We start from the raw sequence: 21,624 nt of genomic DNA, 5'->3' as shown, positions 1-21,624 counted from the left end.
ATGGGTGTTGAATTTTGTCAAAAGCTTTCTCTGCATCGACTGAGATGATCATATGGTTTTTCTCCTTCAATTTGTTAATATGGTTTATCACGTTGATAGATTTGCGTATATTGAAGAATCCTTGCATTCCTGGAATAAACCCCACTTGATCATGGTGTATGATCCTTTTAATGTGCTGTTGGATTCTCTTTGCTAATATTTTGTTGAGGATTTTTGCATCTATGTTCATCAGCGATACTGGCCTGTAGTTTTCTTTTTTTGTGACGTCTTTGTCTGGTTTTGGTATTAGGGTGATGGTGGCCTCGTAGAATGAGTTTGGGAGTGTTCCTCCCTCTGCTATATTTTGAAGAGTTTGAGAAGGATAGGTGTTAGCTCTTCTCTAAATGTTTGATAGATTTCACCTGTGAAGCTATCTGGTCTTGGGCTTTTGTTTGTTGGAAGATTTTTAATCACAGTTTCAATTTCAGTGCTTGTGATAGGTCTGTTCATATTTTCTATTTCTTCCTGATTCAGTCTTGGCAGGTTGTGCATTTCTAAGAATTTGTCCATTTCTTCCAGGTTGTCCATTTTATTGGCATAGTGTTGCTTGTAGTAATTGCTCATGATCTTTTGTATTTCTGCAGTGTCAGTTGTTACTTCTCCTTTTTCATTTCTAATTCTATTGATTTGAGTCTTCTCCCTTTTTTTCTTGATGAGTCTGGCTAATGGTTTATCAATTTTGTTTATCTTCTTAAAGAACCAGCTTTTAGTTTTATTGATCTTTGCTATTGTTTCATTCATTTCTTTTTCATTTATTTCTGATCTGATCTTTATGATTTCTTTCCTTCTGCTAACTTTGGGTTTTTTTGTTCTTCTTTCTCTAATTGCTTTAGGTGCAAGGTTAGGTTGTTTACTTGAGATGTTTCCTGTTTCTTAAGGTAGGATTGTATTGCTATAAACTTCCCTCTTAAAACTGCTTTTGATGCATCCCATAGGTTTCGGGTTGTCGTGTCGCCATTGTCATTTGTTTCTAGGTATTTTTTGATTTCCTCTTTGATTTCTTCAGTGATCACTTTGTTATTAAGTAGTGTATTGTTTAGCCTCCATGTGTTTGTATTTTTTACAGATCTTTTCCTGTAATTAATATCTAGTCTCATAGCGTTGTGGTCGGAAAAGATACTTGATACAATTTCAATTTTCTTAAATTTACCAAGGCTTGATTTGTGACCCAAGATATGACCTATCCTGGAGGATGTTCCATGAGCTCTTGAGAAAAATGTGCATTCTGTTGTTTTTGGATGGAATGTCCTATAAGTATCAATTAAGTCCATATTGTTTAATGTATCATTTAAAGCTTGTGTTTCCTTATTTATTTTCATTTTGGATGATCTGTCCATTGATGAAAGTGGGGTGTTAAAGTCCCCTACTATGAATGTGTTACTGTCGATTTCCCCTTTTATGGCTGTTAGTATTTGCCTTATATATTGAGGTGCTCCTATGTTGGGTGCATAAATATTTACAATTGTTATATCTTCTTCTTGGATCGATCCCTTGATCATTATGTAGTGTCCTTCTTTGTCTCTTCTAATAGTCTTTATTTTAAAGTCTGTTTTGTCTGATATGAGAATTGCTACTCCAGCTTTCTTTTGGTTTCCATTTTCATGGAATATCTTTTTCCATCCCCTTACTTTCAGTCTACGTGTCTCTAGGTCTGAAGTGGGTCTCTTGTAGACAGCATATATATGGGTCTTGTTTTTGTATCCATTCAGCCAGTATGTGTCTTTTGGTGGGAGCATTCAATCCATTTACATTTAAGGTAATTATTGATATGTATGTTCCTATTCCCATTTTCTTATTTGTTTTGGGTTTGTTATTGTAGGTCTTTTCCTTCTCTTTTGTTTCTTGCCTAGAGAAGTTCCTTTAGCATTTGTTGTAAAGCTGGTTTGGTGGTGCTGAACTCTCTCAGCTTTTGCTTGTCTGTAAAGGTTTTAATTTCTCCATCAAATCTGAATGAGATCCTTGCTGGGTAGAGTAATCTTGGTTGTAGATTTTTCTCCTTCATCACTTTAAATATGTCCTGCCAGTCCCTTCTGGCTTGCAGAGTTTCTGCTGAAAGATCAACTGTTAACCTTATGGGGATTCCCTTGTGTGTTATTTTTTCCTTGCTGCTTTTAATATGTTTTCTTTGTATTTAATTTTTGACAATTTGATGAATATGTGTCTTGGTGTGTTTCTCCTTGGATTTATCCTGTATGGGACTCTCTGTGCTTCCTGGACTTGATTAACTATTTCCTTTCCCATATTAGGGAAGTTTTCAACTATAATCTCTTCAAATATTTTCTCAGTCACTTTCTTTTTCTCTTCTCCTTGTGGAACCCCTATAATTCGAACGTTGGTGCGTTTAATGTTGTCCCAGAGGTCTCTGAGACTGTCCTCAGTTCTTTTCATTCTTTTTTCTTTATTCTGCTCTGCAGTAGTTATTTCCATTCTTTTATCTTCCAGGTCACTTATCCGTTCTTCTGCCTCAGTTATTCTGCTATTGATCCCATCTAGAGTATTTTTAATTTCATTTATTGTGTTGTTCATCATTGCTTCTTTCATCTTTATTTCTTCTATGTCCTTGTTAAATGTTTCCTGCATTTTGTTTACTCTGTTTCCTAGATTTCGGATCAAGCTTACTATCATTATTCTGAATTCTTTTTCAGGTAGACTGCCTATTTCCTCTTCATTTGTTAGGTCTGGTGCATTTTTATCTTGCTCCTTTATCTGCTGTGTGTTTTTCTGTCTTGTCATTTTGCTTATCTTACTGTGTTTGGGGTTTCCTTTTTGCAGGCTGCAGGTTCGTAGTTCCTGTTGTTTTTGGTGTCTGTCCCCAGTGGCTAAGGTTGATTTAGTGGGTTGTGTAGGCTTCCTGGTGGGGGGTACTAGTCCCTGTGTTGTGGTGGATGAGGCTGGATATTGTCTTTCTGGTGGGCAGGTCCACATCTGGTGGTGTGTTTTGGGGTGTCTGTGGACTTATTATGATTTTAGGCAGCCTCTCTGCTGATGGGTGGGATTGTGTTCCTGTCTTGCTAGTTTTTTGGCATAGGGTGTCCAGCACTGTAGCTTGCTAATCGTTGAGTGAAGCTGGGTGCTGGTGTCAAGATGGAGCTCTCTGGGAGATTTTTGCCGTTTGATATTATGTGGAGCTGGGAGGTCTCTTGTGGACCAGGGTCCTGAAGTTGGCTCTCCCACCTCAGAGGCACAGCACTGACTCCTGGCTGTAGCACCAAGAACCTTTCATCCACATGGCTCAGAATAAAAGGGAGAAAAAGTAGAAAGAAAGGAAGAATGAAAGAAAGAGGATAAAATAAAGTAAGATAAATTAAGGTTATTAAAATAAAAAATAATTATTAAGAAAAAAATTTTTAAAGAAAAAAAGCGGATGGATAGAACTCTAGGACAAATGGTGGAAGCAAAGCTATACAGGGAAAATCTCACACAGAAGCATACACATACACACTCACAAAAAGAGGAAAAGGGGAAGAAATAATAAATCTTGCTCTCAAAGTCCACTTCCCCAATTTTGGATGATTTGTTGTCTATTCATGTATTCCACAGATGCAGGGTGTATCAAGTTGATTGTGGAGCTTTAATACACTGATTCTGAGGCTGCTGGGAGAGATTTCCCTTTCTCTTCTTTGGTCGCACAGCTCCCGGGGCTCAGCTTTGGATTTGTCCCCGCCTCTGCATGTAGGTCGCCGGAGGGCGTCTGTTCTTCGCTCAGACAGGACGAGGTTAAAGGAGCAGCTGACTCAGGGGCTCTGGCTCACTCAGGCCGGGGGGAGGGAGGGGTTTGGATGCGGGGCGAGCCTGCGGCGGTAGAGGCTGGCGGGATGTTGCACCAGCCTGAGGCGTGTCGTGTGTTCTCCTGGGGAAGTTGTCCCCGGATCCCGGGACCCTGGCAGTGGTGGGCTGCACAGGCTCCCCAGAAGGGAGGTGTGGATAGTGACCTGTGCTCGCACACAGGCTTCTTGGTGGCGGCAGCAGCAGCCTTAGCGTCTCATGCCCGTCTCTGGGGTCCGCGCTGATCGCAGCGGCTCGCGCCCGTCTCTGGAGCTCCTTTAAGCAGCGCTCTTAATCCCCTCTCCTCGCGCACCAGGAAACAAAGAGGGAAGAAAAAGTCTCTTGCCTCTTCGGCAGGTCCAAACTTTTCCCGGGCTCCCTCCCCTCCCGGCTAGCCATGGCGCACTCGCCCCCTGCATGTTGTGTTCACGCCGCCAACCCCAGTCCTCTCCCTGGGATCTGACCTCCGAAGCCCGAGCCTCAGCTTCCAGCCCCGCCCGCCCCGGCAGGTGAGCAGACGAGCTTCTTGGGCTGGTGAGTGCTGGTCGGCACCGATCCTCTGTGCAGGAATCTCCACGCTTTGCCCTCCACACCCCTGTTGCTGTGCTCTCCTCCACAGCTCTGAAGCTTTCCCTCTCCGTCACCCGCAGTCTCCACCCGCGAAGGGGCTTCCTAATGTTTGGATACCTTTCCTCCTTCACAGCTCCCTCCCACTGGTGCAGGTCACGTCCCTATCCTTTTGTCTCTGTTTTTCCTTTTTTCTTTTGCCCTACCCAGGTACATGGGGAGTTTCTTGCCTTTTGGGAGGTCTGAGGTCTTCTGCCAGCGTTCAGTAGGTGTTCTGTAGGAGTTGTTCCACGTGTAGATGTATTTCTGGTGTATCTGTGGGGAGGAAGGTGATCTCCGCGTCTTACTCTTCCGCCGTCTTCCTCTGCTCAGAATGCTCTGTTCTGAATTAAAAGAACTTAGGTATTTACATTTATTGCCTTGACTTGTGAGTTTCCTATAAGATTATTTGAGCGAGCTTAGCATTGGATTTTAAGATAAAAATATATATATATATATATAAAATGAGTAATGAGATAAGGGGATAATATTTAGCATAAGGCTGAGGAATTTTAAGGCAGATTTTCAATTATTGCTTTAGTATATTGTGAACAATTCATTGAGACATAGCAGAATTTATGTATATATATATATAAACACACACGTACAATGTCTACGATATATATATATACATACACATAATGTCTACCATTGTATATAGTTCTTTTAGATTGTGAATATAATCTTCATTTCAATATAACCTATTAAATTTTACCCTAGTTCTTAAAGAGTTGGTTCAATTTTCAAAAATTGTCTTGTTTACAAATTAAGGCCCAGGGAAACTACTTTTTCAGAGTAAATTAGGAAACTAATTAGACAGCAGCAAGGATCGTAACATTGGAAGTTATAAAAACTAATCTTCAGCTTACTCTGTCTTCTTCCTGAAAATTCATGCAGTATTTAACATGCTAACTTCTACAATGCTCTGCGCAGAATAGGTACTCTGGAGCACTGAGTGCCTGAAATCTTTTATTAGTTTTTAAAAAAATTAGGCGAAAATGCTTATCATAATGAATCTATATTTGAAAGAAGTTTCAAACATGGGAATAGACCAAAGCAATCTGAGTGGCTCAAATCCTGAAATTTTAAAAGAAATTCCTTGTATGGGCTGCAACCTCTACCTAACTTACATTAGTAATTACAAACAGAACATTACTAGTAATACCAATATCTAATACTATTTCTCCATTTCCTGATTTCTTACAGTTGAGAAAATGGAGTCAAGTTTGTCTGTTTTCTTCATTCATGCCTTCAGCAAGGTTTATTTTGCATGTGTTTTTTGTTTTAAACATCTTTATTGGAGTATAATTGCTTTACAATGGTGTGTCCGTTTCTGCTTTATAACAAAGTGAATCAGCTATACATATACATTGTCCCAGGCACTGGCTGAGTACTGGAGGTACAGTAGTTCTTATGGCATGCTCCTCTCCTTCTAGATGTGTCCAAGCTCACAAATGGAATGACACAGGAATTAATCATTTCACTACAACTGGAAGGCTGAAAGCTGACTTGGGGTCATAAATAAAAAGGCAGAATTTATTTGTATTCATTGTCTTGGATAATATTTTCAACATGAGTGTGTTAAAGGAGGTCATTGAGAGAACTTGACCACCAGTTGACCTGTGAGCTGGACCCAGGCAATCAGAAGCTGCTCACCCCCTCCCTGGTCCATGGAATGTTCTGCCCACCATTCTCCTAGTAGGAGCAGTTTTCGAAGATGCAGGCTTGAGAGAACAATGTGTTGTTGAGATCATCTGGACAGTATACATAACTGAACCCAGTTAAGGCCTCTATATAACCTTTTCAGATTCTGGTAGCACGTGCCGAGATCTAGTTGCCTTGCGGCCGCCCAAGACAAACCTGTATGTAAGTTCCCTTCCTTATTAATTCTGTCACCTACTGATCTGGAGTGGCCTGCCTCTTTCTTTGGCCTCTCCTTGCCCTCGTGTACAGGGGCCAGGTTCAGATTTCACCTGGGAAGCTCCTGAGGTTTCAAACCAGTAGTGTGTAGGGTGAGAAGAGAAATGGTTGAGGATAGCTCGTTGGAGAGTGTCTAGATTCAAGAGACAGTTAACAGGGGATCCATCAACGAGACTAAACAGAACTGATTGGAGAAGTAGACAGGACCCAAAAAGAAATGCCTGATTCACGAGGTAGTCATACTGCTTAGTTTGCCTGAGACAGTCCTAGTTTTCTCCTTTGGTTGACGTCACTTCTGGCTAGCACCCTCTTTCACTCACAAAAGTGTTCATCCTACTGATGCACTCCTAAAGAGCCCTAAGTCCTCTGTTACAGCTCTTCATCACACATTGGTGAAGACCTATTATATTTATCTTTCTCCCCACATGAATAATGAGTACTTAAGGAAAAAGGAAGTGTCTAATTCATCTGTATTTCTAGCACCCCACGCACATTTTCAAGGTAGTAGATGCTCAATGAATATCTAATTAAGGAATTACCCAGAAAAGAATGATGTTATAATTAAGATAATTTGAACTCAAAGAGTAGAGATATGATTATATATATAATACAGCACTAGCTGTAACAAGGAGACTCTAAATTTTAGTGCCTTTCCACAATGGAAAATTATTTGTGGCTCATGTGGCCCAAATTAAGCATTCAAGTGGCTCTCCTCTGAACAGTGACTTAGAAACCATGATATCTCCCATCTTTTGTCTTCACCATCTTCAGTATCCAGTAAGGAGTTCCAGAAGGGGAGAGAAATGAGGGATTGTACTCACAGTTTTTATGGGACAGCTGGAAAATGGAACATTTCCTTAGCCTGTAATCCTTTGCATATAAGGTAATGCCATTGATGTACCTATATCTACCTGCAGGGGAATCTGGAAATATGGTCTAGCTGGTGCTCAGAAAGAAACATTTTCTGCTATAATGCCAATGTACATTCACATATATTTTAAAATAATTTCTCTATAGAAAATTTCATATATATATGTAAAATATTTATACATATATATGAAACAAATATCAAAAACCCGAGATTATCAACAGCACAGCAATTTATTTATCACCAGTTATATGTATGTCCCTGCACTAAAGGCCTTAAGTGGCTTGCAATCTATTTTGGGAGGGGAAAAAAAAAGAGAACAAAGAAACTAATTAACTATCCTTCATGGAGACTGAAGAAAACAGCAATAATAATGATTCCAGCAACAACAACAACAACATATTTAACACTCACACATGCGTTGTAACTCTTAATCATTGAGGGATTGCTTTCTTTAGGTATGTATTTCAGGGAGGCACTTGTCCTAATAGTGAAAACAATTACTTTCAAGTTATTTTTCTGTCAACTGTTCCAAGTAAGTTGGTTAGTTACCAAAGATAATTTTGTTTTATTACAAATTAACAGGTTTGCATTAAACTCATTCAAATATTTTAGTGTCTTTTTTCTTTGGATATTGCATATCTTGAAGCTGAATGTGAGATATTTTTGAGTCCCATCAATAGCAAGTTCAATGTAGTTTCATTTTTTTATTATGACTTTTATTGTACTTTTAAACTCAAAATAGTACAAATTTATAGGGAATATAGGAACTAGTAATAAACAACAATGTGAAAATCACCACCAACACCATCACCTAGAGAAAGCCATTTTAGAGAACTGGGATATATCTTTCTAAAATTTTTCTATAAATATAATATGTTTTGGTGTTTGTTTTTGTTTTAGTGTTGTTTTACAAAAATTAGATCACATTGTAATCTGTTTTTCCCACTCGGCATTATGTCATGAACATAATCACATATTCTTCTGCATTATTTTAACAGCCTCATAGTATTTCATAATATGATGTATCAAAATTTATTAGGCCAATCCCTCAGTACAATAATTAGATTATATCTGGTTATTCTTTATCATAAATAAGCTGCAGTGAACATCTTTTTGTTATTGAGTCTTTGCCAGACCATCTTATTGGACCATGTCTAAAATGTCAAAACCATTAGTTCCCAAATTTAAGCATACATAAGAACCATAGTGGAGACTTACTCAGACTCCCAGGCCCTAATAATAGAGATACTGATTAGGCAGATCTGGAATAGGGCCTGGGAGTCTGAATTTTAGCAAGTACCTTCTGTGATTCTCACGCAGGAAGTTTGAGCATCACTTTTTTGAGAAATAACAGCTTAGAGATGCTATAAATACTGTCTTTTCCCTCGACCCTTGTAAAAATGTCATTTTCCTACAATAACATGAAATACATATTGTCCTGGTGATCATTTTTACATTTCTTTCCAAAATAAGGCCATTTAACCTATCACCTTCTACCGGGTAAAGTTCTGTTTCTTTTTAAAATATCATTGATACACATTGATACGGAATTTTTTAAAAGCCACTTGTTATGCTGTTTTTGAATGGAATGTTAGGATATAGACATCTATAGCTTTATCATTTTTATTATCAAGATAAAAATGCTACACTTTATTTTTAATAGAGGTTGTTCTCTCAGAAGTTACCTCTTGAGGTGGTTTTATCTAAAAGAGAATGTCACAAACCTTAAGTCTTTTATCACATGACCTGGGTTATAGAAAGCATTCCTTCAGTTACAATGCTATCTTTATAAAAAGATATTAACTTTGGCCAGCTACATTCAGTGTTTAGCTCTGCTAGACTCATCTTTTTTTCTTCTTTTCCACGTTTGTCCCAAAGAAGGATGTCTACACACTTAAGTCATTCATTAACTTCTCTTGAGAAATACGTGAGGCAAATCATGACCTGTTAGCAGTCCCAGAGTGTGGCTGTAGTTTGCAATTCTGTCCTTAAACGAACACACAGAACTTTGTAAGCACATAGAGGCTCACTTTCTCAAACTAAAAGCTAAGAATGGTACATGTGCACACGTTTTCCCTTTATTATATATATTTGCCATCTCACTAAGCACTGATTTTACCACTGGCTATTATAAAATCTGAGTATTTCAGAGCTGAAAGTAGCCTTAAGGTTCATTTTGTACAATCTCTTGATTGTATTACTAAGGAAACTAAAGTCCAGAAACGTAAAATGACTCAACACCACATAAGTAATTAGTGGCAGAGTCAGGCCTAGATCTCTGTCTCCTGACTTAATCAACAAGGATTCTCAACTAATTTCCACTGTTTATGTAGGGCTCAATTCTGTTCATTTTTTTAAAAATGTGAGGCATTTTAAATTATGGTCAATTACTGTGTGTTCAATTCTTTTCTGGAAGTGTGCACCTTGCCAGGGACCATACTTGTTAGAGGTAGTACAGAGTAGCTATTAGTTTCAGGTTTAACTAAAATAGATTTGGGTTTGGATTTTGACTTGTAGGGTGATCAGTCATCGTAGTTTGCTTGGGATTGGTGGGTTCTCCTGAACATGGGACTTGCAGTCCTAAAAGCAGAAAGGCCCAGGCAAACAGGAATGTTGCTTACCCTACTAACCACGTGGCTGTGTGACCAGGGCATGTGATGATAAAGGTCTCTGTTTCTTTATGTGTGAAATGGGAAAAGTAATAGAACCTAACCCAGAGGACTTAAGTGAAAATTAAATGAGGTGATATATGAAAAGCACTGCACTCACTAAGTAAACCCAGCACTTGATAAGGACTCAATAAATATTAGTCATTATTATTAAAACTATTTTCTAGTTTTATTGAGATATAATTGACATACAGCAGTGTATACGTTTACTGTATACAGCATGATGATTTGACTTAAAAATAGTGTAAAATAATGACCACAGGTTTAGTTAACATTCATCATCTTGTGTAGATACAAAAAAAAAGAAAAAATACTTTTTTCCTTGTGATGAGAACTCTTAGGGTTTACTCTCTTAATAACTCTCGTATATACCATCCAGCCATGTCAACTGTAGTCATCACGCTATACATTACATCCCTAGTACTTATTTATTTTATAACTGGAAGCTTGTACCTTTTGACCCCTTTCATTCAATTTCCCCTCCCCCACGCCCACTTCTCGTAACCACAAAGCTGATCTGATGAGTTTGGGTTTTTTTCTTTAGATTCCATGTATAAGTGTGCTCATACAGGGTTTATTTTTCTCTGTCTGACTTACTTCACTTAGCATAATGCCCTCAAGATCCATGCATGTTGTCTCAAGTGGCAGGGTGTCCTGCTCTTTAAAGCCACTATTATTACTAATGTTGTTTTACAAAGCAAGTAGATTCCTCAAAGCACAGATTCTCAGAATCTAGATCTTCATATCTAGGACCTGAAATAAATAAACTTTGCGTTTAGCTTTGACGTCTTCTTTACCTTCCGGGTGCCTTCTTTTTTGTTTCTATTTATCCATGAAATTAGACAATAAAACCCAAGGCTGAATAGAAGCCACCATTGGATGTCCTTTCACATTTTTCAAGCTATAAATCAGAAAAAGACAAATTTTCTGTTTTTGGAAAAAAATATGGATGAATGAAGTATCAAAGGCAGTATAGTGCTATGAAAAGATAAAGGGAATTAGCCTGGATTATAATAATAATAGCTGCCATTTTGTTGAGTACAAACTGTGGGCCATCTATTAATACTTCATACACTTTGTATCTCTGATCCAGACAATGACCCTGAGAAGTAAATATTATTATTATCCTCAGTGTTCAAGTGGAGAACCAATCTCAGTGAGCCTAAGTTACTTGCCCAAAGATGGTAGTATAGTAAGAAGTTCAACAAAGGTTCTAAACTAGGTCTGGACTCTGCAAAGTCAATGCACTTTTAACTTATAGCCAACAGGCTAATTTTGGAGAAAGTACTTTGCCTCTCTGGGCTAGTTTCTTCACTTGTACAACTCAGAAGGAAAGGAAATTGCCATGACTGCTTATCACATAACAAGTAATGAGCTATGCACATTACATTCATGATCTCATTTAATTCTTGTGGGTAAATATTATTTCCATTTTTGTGTGTGTGGGGGGGAATGGGTGGGTCATCCTCCATCCTGACAGGGAGTCACCCTTATCAATGAAAAGGTTTTTTAGGAAAGGGCGACTCCTACTTAGTTTCCAGAGCCCTTTCCATGTCTCAGGAGATAACCACTTCAAACAATATGCCAAAGAGACACAGTTGAGGGTGGCCAATTCTGCTCCCCTACACACTGGTCCATGGGAGAGACCCTGCCTGGCCACCCACCCAAAGAACAGAGTCACTCACCGAAGCCCTCCCTGAAACACCACTTTGGCTCCTAAAGAACAAACAGGGTGTGGAGGATAGTGGTTTGGGACTTCAGAGGGGAGAAAGGCCACTCACACGGAGATAGAAAAGCAAAGGTTTGGCCAACAAATGTGTGCTGCAGAGACGATGGATCTATTTCCATTTTTATGGTAAAGAAACAGAAAACTTAGATTAAGCAACACTCTACAAACACAACTGGCAAAGTGGCAATGCAAGGATTCTAAAACTCATTGTGTTATCTGATAACATTTGGTGGCTCTATCATTCTGTGTATATGGATATAATAAACGTTGCCAGACTAGACTTTCCAACCACTTGGAAATAATTGTTACTTATGTAGCAGTATATTTTTTCAACTAGAGTCAAAATATTAAATTTTCTATTTGCAAAATTCAGCTGTGATTTAAATATATTTCTACTTGGTACTCAGATGTTCATGTCTTTTTTTTCATTCCCCTCACAAAGTCTTATCATAAAACTTTGTAAAGAATATCTGAGTAACAAGTGACATATGAAAATATGTTACAAATATGGTCCTAATTATGAAGAAAAAAAATAGAACTCATTTTCTTCCTCTTTCTTTATGTATTTATGGGTATGTAATATGTCAAGATATATATATATATATATATATATATACATGCATATATATATACACACATATATATATGAAATTTCCACAATTCATTTCATATTTGGTAGAAAAATGTTTTGATTTACCCTTGATTTCATAGAATTCATGCACAAAACTCATAAATTCTAAGATTATTGGAAATGTCAGTTAACTGTTAACAACCAAGCCATATCTGAATATACTGGTGAACAACTTTACTATTTTTAAAATAACTCTAGATTTCAGTTATTAGTTGTAGTCTTTTCACCAAATATTTTTCTGTTAATATCATTGCTTTCTAGTTAGCATTTTTCACGTATAATTTTCCCTCAATTTCTTTCTCCAGAAGTGTAAAGCCATCATGTAATGATAAATCATGGGACTTTCGTTGATTACTGAACTTTCTTGAACTTTTGTCTTAGGCCTCTGAGGAAACACTGCATTCCACTAATGAAGAGGAAGACCCTTTGCGAGGAATGGAACCCTATCTTGTACGGAGACTTTCTTGCCGCAGTGTCCAGCTTCCCCCTCTCGCCTTTAGACAGTTGGAACAAGCTGACTTGAAAAGTGAATTGGAGAACACTCAAAGGCCAACCAGCCTCCCCCTGAAGATTCTACCCCTGATTGCTATCACCTCCGCGGACTCCAGTGGGTGAGTGACCCTGGCGACATTTCCCCATTTTGTATTTTAGATGGTGATGGTTATCTGTGATCTTTTGAGTTTTGTGGCTCATTGCTTGATTTGAGCAGAAGGAAAATGGGGTTTCTAGAGCCAAAAGAAAGAAGGGTGATTTTTTTTCTCAGGTAATGTTGCAATCTCTGCAGGAGGAGACGTTTTAGTGAAATTATTTTACAAGGAGGACTTGAAAAGGTATTGATGAATGATAATGAGTTTCTGAAGAAGGGGACCTGGACTTGGAAATTGATCTTGGTCATAGGTAATTTAATAGAAAATTTCTTAACAAATGAGAACTAATGGACAAATTACCATGTAGGCATACATATCTGGAAATGGTAGGCAATGTTTATCGATGCAAAGCAAATTTGGAATCAAGAATAGATTGTACTATAATTAGAATTAAAGGAAATATGCAGTTATAGTCATGAGCCTAGTAATTTGGCCTTTGACATTTTCAGGTGTTGCTTACCAGAATACTGTTTCAGTTCCCAGCACAAGGCAGTTTTATTCTGCATTAGTATGTATAGAAGAATCAGATGCAACGAGGCCTCCAATTACAAATGTAATACTTCTAGTTCCTACTTTGCAGAGTATTTATGTTTTTATTCTTTTTCTACTGTTTACAATGGAGTTTTTACTCTTTAATAGCAATTCACTAGATAAAATATTGTCAAAGAAAGTGAGGATAGTGGGCACATCTGTTATTTGTTTTTTTGGCCAGCTCAGCTGCATTTTAAGAAGAGAGGAGGAAACCAGTGGAACATAGGCAGTCTCTTGAGCATTTACTAGGATTACAAGAACAGAGCAATTTGTTATGCTGAAAATGTGATGCTCCCTCATTCTCTGCCAAGTTCAAGGCATGTATGTCTAGAGAGGTATCTTTTGGATTTTCCTAAAAGTTGTTAGAAAAGTTGTGGTCAGAAAAAATTTCAGCAGTAACTGTCATCTAAGATATTGAATTTAGCTGTTTGAATTGTTAAAGACCAGTTCAAAGCACCTATGTTATTAAAAGTTATGAGGAAACCACTAGTAGGTAAATAAGAAGACAACAAATTCTTACTTTGAAGCGATGGAAAGAGGAATTACGTATGTGATGTGTTTGGGTTGGTTTTTTTTTTCCCTTGGGATGAACCATGTATATAAATAAGACTGTACACCTGTTGATCAGACACACTAAATCAGGTGGGAATTTTATATGGCAGTTTGATCTGAGCATGCTTTGAAAAATACTGTCTCAGAAATCCAATTTCCCCTCGTCGGCGTCAACACCACTTCATCTGTGTAGAGAACAGGATTCACTGCCAGGTGTGTCAGAGGTCACCAAGTCCACCCCTACGTTGATTAATTTGCTAGGAGAGCCCAGAATTCAGTAAATAGTTGTATTCGTGACTGGGATTTATTACAGAAAAAGAATGCAAAGCAAAATCAGCAAAGAGAAGGGCACATGGGGTAAAATCTGGAGGAAACCAGATACAAGCATCCAAGAGTTCCTTCTCCCAGTAGAGTCAGACAGGATGCACTTAATTCCTCCAGTAATGAGTGGTGACAACACATGTGAAGTGTGTTCACCAGGGAAGCCTTCTACCAGGGAAGCCTATTAAAAACTCAGTGTGTGTATGAGGTATTTAAGAGTCAAACTTATAGAAACAGAGTAGAGTGGAGGTTGCCAGGGGCTGGGGGTAGGGGAAATGGGGAATTGCTATTCAATGGGCATATAGTTTCAATTACAAAGTGAATAAGCTCCCGAGATCTGCTGTACAGCATTGTGGCTATAGTTGAAAAGACCGTATTATGCACTTAAAATTTGGTCAGGAGAGTAGATCTCATGTTAAATGTTCTTACCACAATAAAGAAAATTAAAAATAAAAGATAGATTCAGTGCCCAGAATTTTTATTGGGGGGTGATCACTGGGGCACCCTCTTCGTAGAGTGCCTAAATTCCAGATTCCCAGAAGGAAATCAGTTGTTCAGCATAAACCACACTTTTTACACAACCAGTTTAGGCAGTTGGCCACTCTTACCAGTTAGGGAACGGTGGGAACCCTCCTGAAATCCAAGTTCACAGATGCCAGCTAAGGGCTCACCTTTCCAACAGGCTTTTCTAATGATAACAGTTGCAGGCCTAGTATAAACGCTTTTCTGCACAGCAGGTTTATCTTACAATCATTATCTTGCTTTCTCTACCTTTGACGAAGAAGGGATTATAGTTATAATTAAAATTAAAATGAACTAATTTAAGCCTGTGTTGTATTCAATTAACTTTGGTACCTCAAAAAATTTGGTGGCTAAACATGATTTCTTTTTCAAAGCTGGTGTTATATCATGTGCCCTTAGAAGAAACTGATGCAGTATATTTAATATGCCTCTGTGTAGTTAGGCAAGGCATATAATTAAAAATCTCAGGTAAAAGCTAAGCTTATTTAATTAAATTTGAATGTGTTGCTAAAAGCAAATAGCCTCCAAGTGCCAAAGAACTTAGAGGTTCAAAATTGTCTGTATGATAGTACTTAACTTGGTTCAGAGTTTGTTTCCTTTTTAATCAAGGATCTAAGACTCAAGTATAAGCAAAACAGTGCTTACCATTTACAAATTTATTCAATATCTTGGAGGAAAGAATTTGTCTTTTAGAGAGATGAAACAAGAGTGACTTGTCTGTATCAGAAGGCAGCCAGGAGAAACCATGGATGAGAGTGGCAGAAACAAAGACTAAGGATGTCCTAAAGGGATTCCTATTATCTTTTGAAGCAAAAATAACCTAGTGGCAGGGCAGAAATAGAGACGCAGACATAGAGAATGAGAGGCTGGGACGAAGTGAGAGAGTAGCATTGACATATATACACTACCAACTGTAAAATAGATAGCTAGTGGGAAGCTGCTGTATAAAACAGGGAGATCAGCTCAGTGCTTTGTGATGACCTAGAGGGGTGGGATAGGGAGGGTGGGAGGGGGGCTTAAGAGGGCGAGGATATATAGCTGATTCACCTTGTTGTACAGCAGAAACTAACAAAACATTGTAAAGCAATTATATTCCAATAAGGATGTAAAAAAAAAGAAAGAAAGAAAGAATGAATCAAGTGAATAAATAATTGATCATTTGGTCTAAAAAATATGTATTTGTCAACTGAGTATCTGAGAAATGTAAAAATCAGAAGTATAATTTTCTGGACTATCTAAGCTTTGGAAGGTAAGCAAATGGTAAAGTTAGGGATGACCTCCTGTAGCTATTCCAGTTAACCAAGAATACAAGATTCCTTCACAGCTATCAGAAAGGGCTAATGGGTAATTTAGACTATTTTACCTAGGTTTTCTACAGCCCCATTTCCCATCATTAAAGGTTAGTTGGCAATTGTGAATCTCTGATGAGAAAGAAGACTTTTCATGCCCTTCGGATTTATTTATTTATTTTTGCTCTTTCTTCTGGGATATCAGCACATCAGACACTTGCTCTGTCGAGTATTACACAGTGGGTCTAGAGACTTGTGCTACCTCTTTAGAAAGCCATGATGTGGTTTCTTAAGGGAATGTTGGTGGGCAAAAATGAATGTTATGTATGGCAGCTGTTAACTTCCTCATGAGGTGCCTGGGTCAAGAGCCTGAGTTCAAGAGACTTTTTAAGATTAATACTTTCACAATTCTACTTGGATTTGTTTTAACCAGGCAAGATGAATGTGTTCAAATGTCCACTATTTAACAATTCTCTTTGAGGATGCCTAAGGTGTCAGCTTGTGTGTGTTGTGATTTAGCAACATTTTGAAACTTTCAGTGATCACAAAACAGAATTGTAAGGCCCGGGATGCCCAGAACCTTGAATTCACCCACCAGTTAGTTTTCCATATAGGATAGGATAGGATGACGCAGGCTTCGAGGCTGTTTATTGACTCTTACTGAAGTAAGAGAGACATCTATTAATGTCTTGAAATGTTATGAACTTGGCAAGGACTTGGAATGTCATAGGTTTCTATATTTCTATCCTAAACAGTTTTCTATCCATATACTTTCTTACAAACTTTTTATATATGTATAATTTACATGCAGTAAAATACATAAATCTTAAGTATGCATCTGGATAAATTTTATATATTTGTATACTCATGTAATCACCATGTAATTTCCTATCTTCTGTCACTAAAGATTAGTTTTCCCTCTTCTTAGACATCATATAAATGGGATCATATAGTAAATACTCTTTGTGTATGGCTTCTATCACTCAAAATGTTTTTTGATATTTATAGTGTTGGTGTATGTATCAATAGTTTGTTCTTTTTTATTGTGGTGTAGTATTCCATTGTATGAATATAACATAATTTATCTATGCGCTTTCATTGGTGGCCATTTGGGGTATTTCTAGTTTGGAACTATTATGAATAAAGTTGCTACGCACAGTTTTATACAAGTCTTTTTGTGGGCATATGCAATTATTTCTCTTGGTTATATTCCTGGGGCTACAATTTCTGAGTTGTAGGTAAGCATATATTTAGTTTTACTACTGTCCAACAATTTTACAAGTTGATGTACTATTTTGTCCTCCCACTAGCAATGCGTGGAAGTTCCAGTTGTTCTGCATCCTTATCAACACTTAGTATTCTCAGTCCTTTCATTTTAGCCATTCTAGTGAATGTGTAGCAGTATCTTACTATGGTTTTAATTTACATTACTCTGATGAGTAAAAATATTGTTTACCTTCTAATATGCTTATTGGCTATCTGTATATCTTCTTTTGTGCTATGCCTATTTAAATATTTATCCAGTTTTTTTTAACTTATTGATTTCTGGGGGTTTTCTGTATCCTAAACATGAGTTTTTTGTTTGTATTGTAAATGAATATTTTCTCTCACATCATGGCTTGAATTTTATTTTCTGTTTACTTTTAATATGGTGGTAATATTAAGAACCTCTGAAATGCGTGTGTGTAGGGAAAAGTGTCACAGTGAACGGTCAGGGAAACAAGGATAAGTGAGATGGCAGTGGAATTAGGCTGGAGAAAAGAGAAATGAGGATGGGCAGATAACAGGGAAAAACAGTGAAAAGGAAAAGAGTGAAGTTTGCAGGGTGGAGAAGAAAATGGAAAGGGGGAAATGGAGGCAGCTTGCTAAGGGCAAAGGAGGTAACAAGGATGACACTTAACCTGCAGGGCAATTGTCCTGAGAGAAAAGAACAGTTGATCCCTTGAATATTGAATGGTGGCAAATAGGGCATCCAAGCATTAAGGGGGCAGACAGAAAAGTTGAGAATGAAAAGACAATGTCATGGTAGACAGTGGCAGAGTAGTAAGTGGTTTAGAGTGGGGACTCCAGATAAGGTGGTCTGAATTTGAGTCTTGCATGCATCACCACTTACGAGCTATCTGACTTTGGGAAAGTTCCTTACCACTCCAAGTTTCTAATTTCTAAAGGGCAAAAATAAAAATAAAACCTCATGGTTTTATTGTGAAGATAAAATACTTGGTACTATTTTGGCATGTTATAGCTACTTACTGTATAACCACTACTGCTACTGCTACACTTATTTGCAAAAATATTGGAGCAAATCCTGTTTGTTTTTATCAGTTTCCTTGTTAAAATTGGCCTCAAAGATCCTCTATTAATAACTCTTGGGGTAAAGATGGGTGTTCTAGCAGATTTAGGAGGCAACCAGAAATTTGTTCCTGGTTCAGAAAGTTAAGATTGTTATGGACCTGTCACATTTGTGTTAAGAAGTCTAGGTCTTGCTTTTGGCATCAGTCCACAGACATGCCCTGCTTTCAAAGATTATTCAGTTATGTTTGGAATGAGATCAGAGGTCCTCTTCATTCCTTACTTCCTCCTTGTTTCACTTCTATAATAACCCTTGCTGACTTCAACATAGTTACCTGGTCAGAATTTTCTGGAGGAATTAGGAGCTCCCCTTGGCGTCAACTCTGGCACTGGCTTACTTTCCCTGGGTAATCCATGGACCCCCCAGATACTCTGAGGAGGGTTTAGCTTGCCACACATGGAACGCTTCTTGCACACAAGTAGGAGATTGTGGCAGCAGAGGGAGGGTAACAGGAGATAGTGCTAAATCTCTCTACCTGTGTTTTAGAGATAGTGCTAAATCTCTCAACCTGTGTTTTACTGCTGCATCAGCTATAATAAAATAAAAACCAAGGAGTAAGTTGTCCCCTTGTGACAGGATGACACACCTCTGGATGGATGTATATTCAGGGATACATGTGGGTGGAGAATATTACAAACACTTTCTCATCACTAGTGCCCCATTACCTGTCTGGAGAAGCACACTGTGTGCATTTGTATTACTATGTCCTATAAAAAAAAGAAAATGAAAAGAAGTTAAAGGAAGAAATGGTCACTTGGGGAAAAAAATCAACTCCCCAACATAGGAGGAAGGATTACTTTAGTCAAATAAGGCTTCATATTATAACGATCTTCCAGAAATATTTCCTTGAGTTATGTGCCATTCACAGAGGAGCTGGTCCCAGATGCCAGTTAGACTTTGGATTCTTTGATCAGCTGCCCATCATCTAATGTTCTTGAGTACACACAGTGCCTTAGTGTGAACATAAAAAAGCTAATTTTCAACATTTTGGTACTGAATCAAAATCCAAACAAAATAAAATGAAGAGAAACAGAAGCTTGGTTAAAACAGACATTTGATTTTTCAAATTTCATCCTTTTAACTTAAGAAGGCATTGACAGTGGGCATTTCAGATTTGAAGTATTGTGGATATAAGGATTTATGAAGCTAAAGAGTTATATTTCATGGTGAACCCGTGAGACTTGCACCTTCATATTGGATATGTGCTCAAGTTTCAAGATATTTATCTGAGAAGTTCTTGCTGAAAGCGATGTGGCAGATCTATAACCCAGTAGGCAAAGATTTCTGAAATTGAAAATGGGCACACCTGACTGTGATTATAAAATATCCCTTCAGAAATACGGTGTTCTTGAGCTGGATTTGGTTTTAAAAGTAATCGTTGCAGAGTAATAAGGAGGCAATGTTTGCAATAATCGTAAAGATACATGCTATATAAAAAATAATAAAACAACTGGATTCCTTTGTCTTTGATTTTTTTAAATGCAATTTATTTGTATAATGTTTGTCAAAACTTCTCGGAATATCCACAGAACATCACAAGACTCATTTCTATAGCATTTACTCTTACTTAATTGAATCAAGTTTTACTTTGCTTTGAAACTTTTGAGTTTCAAGATTAACATAGACTCTAAGAGTGATGGAACACTTTGCTATATAATATCTTGGTAAATGACATCTTGAATCTAATCTAAGATAAACAACTAAATAATGCTGACAGTTTTCCCTCACACATCACAGAAACTCTGAGTGTTTTATGGTACCTGTCATGCCCTAAATTTCCAGAAAGTAAAAATATTTCCAATGAATGAAAAAGATTTCCAATAAATGGTAATTTGGTTAAAATAAAGAATACGTTAATTATCAAACTCTCATTTCTTTTTCAGACTACTGTGGTACCTTTTCATTCTCATAGTACTCTCTGGCATCCTAATTAAGGTTACTCAAATGGACTGATACCATACCACAGTATTTTGATCTCTATTTGTATGTCAGTAAAGTAACATGTACTGGGGAGGGTTTACTTTTGTAATCAAAGATTTCTATCTCACCAGGCTCCCATGTTCATAAAAACACTAAACGGAGTGGTGACTTGTGCGTTTAGCACACCGGAGCACCTGGTCCCTGTTTTCATACTTTTCTATTTCAACTTTACTTGTTTGATGGTATAGATTGGTTAGAGATCCCATATTTTCTAAAAATGAACCTGGTGAAGCATTTAATTTACCATGAAAAGTGATCGAAGAACACGATACTGTGGCAGGCAGAGTGCAGAGCTGAATAAAAACACTTTAATTATTTCCACCTGAGAATCATCATGTTTCAGCTCCTCAGATAGCTGCCTTTCCACAAACACTACCCTGTTTGACCATCCTTACATAATCACTGAAGTGTTTGGGGAGAGTTTCCAGTTCTTTCAAAGTCATGTTCTTCTGTCTTGCAATATCATGTTTGTGGGGAAAGAAAGTAGGTGAAAGCACTCTGATTGAATGGCCTTTGTTTAATTGTTATGTGCTCCATAAATGTATGCATTAATTTACACTTCATATTGGACAAAGTGTATCAGTTCAAGAAGAATAAAACAAGAAAAATGCATTCAGCTGAAATTCAGGAAAAGATGAAGTTAGCAAACTCTTTCCCCCTACAAATGAGCACCACAAAATGGAAAAAAGATTTCTTTAAAATAAAATTGTGTACAGAAAAAGAACTATGAGAAAACTATATGACCTCTTGTGTTAAACACACTTTTTTGTCATTGTTGGTTTTGCTGAAAATCCTGGCTAGTTGGTTAGAATTCTTTCTAACAGTTTAGGATTTAGGTGTTATTTACTATGCCAATTTATCTCACTCATTTAGAATCTTTTATCCACTTCAAAGGAATTAAGTGGAGCTAAGCATTGTTAGACATATTCCAAATCTGTGGAATTCAATCAAAACAGTATGCCATTTAGTTGTTTGATGTTGTTTATTTAACATATCTGGATTGACTTTATTTGATGGGTTATAGCATCATTTACCCTAAAGTTGGTGGCTCTGAGACTGGGAAAGGTGAGACCTTTGCCCGCATTTCCAAATGGGATTTACCTCAGGGTGTTCTGATTTTTATTCCAACATGATTCCTAAAAAAAAGTGACTAATGCTTAATGCCATAATAAATACACACACACACACACACACACACACAC

The 21,624-nt window shown here is 37.5% G+C and overlaps 1 protein-coding gene across 1 annotated transcript in view; it reads left to right on the top strand.

The window, feature by feature from the left end:
- PDE4D (phosphodiesterase 4D) overlaps positions 1-21,624 on the top strand; it is a 1,282,340-nt gene that overhangs the window by 306,508 nt on the left and 954,208 nt on the right. Inside the window, exon 4 of the mRNA XM_019930016.3 lies at positions 12,612-12,841. Coding sequence (XP_019785575.1) covers positions 12,612-12,841 — 230 coding nt within the window. The remainder of the gene's footprint in view (positions 1-12,611; positions 12,842-21,624) is intronic.

The sequence above is a fragment of the Tursiops truncatus genome, chromosome 3 (assembly GCF_011762595.2).
Source record: "Tursiops truncatus isolate mTurTru1 chromosome 3, mTurTru1.mat.Y, whole genome shotgun sequence".
In the NCBI taxonomy this organism is placed as follows: Eukaryota; Metazoa; Chordata; class Mammalia; order Artiodactyla; family Delphinidae; genus Tursiops; species Tursiops truncatus.
Note: the sequence above shows the minus strand (reverse complement) of the source record. Positions and strands in the feature narration are given on the sequence as shown.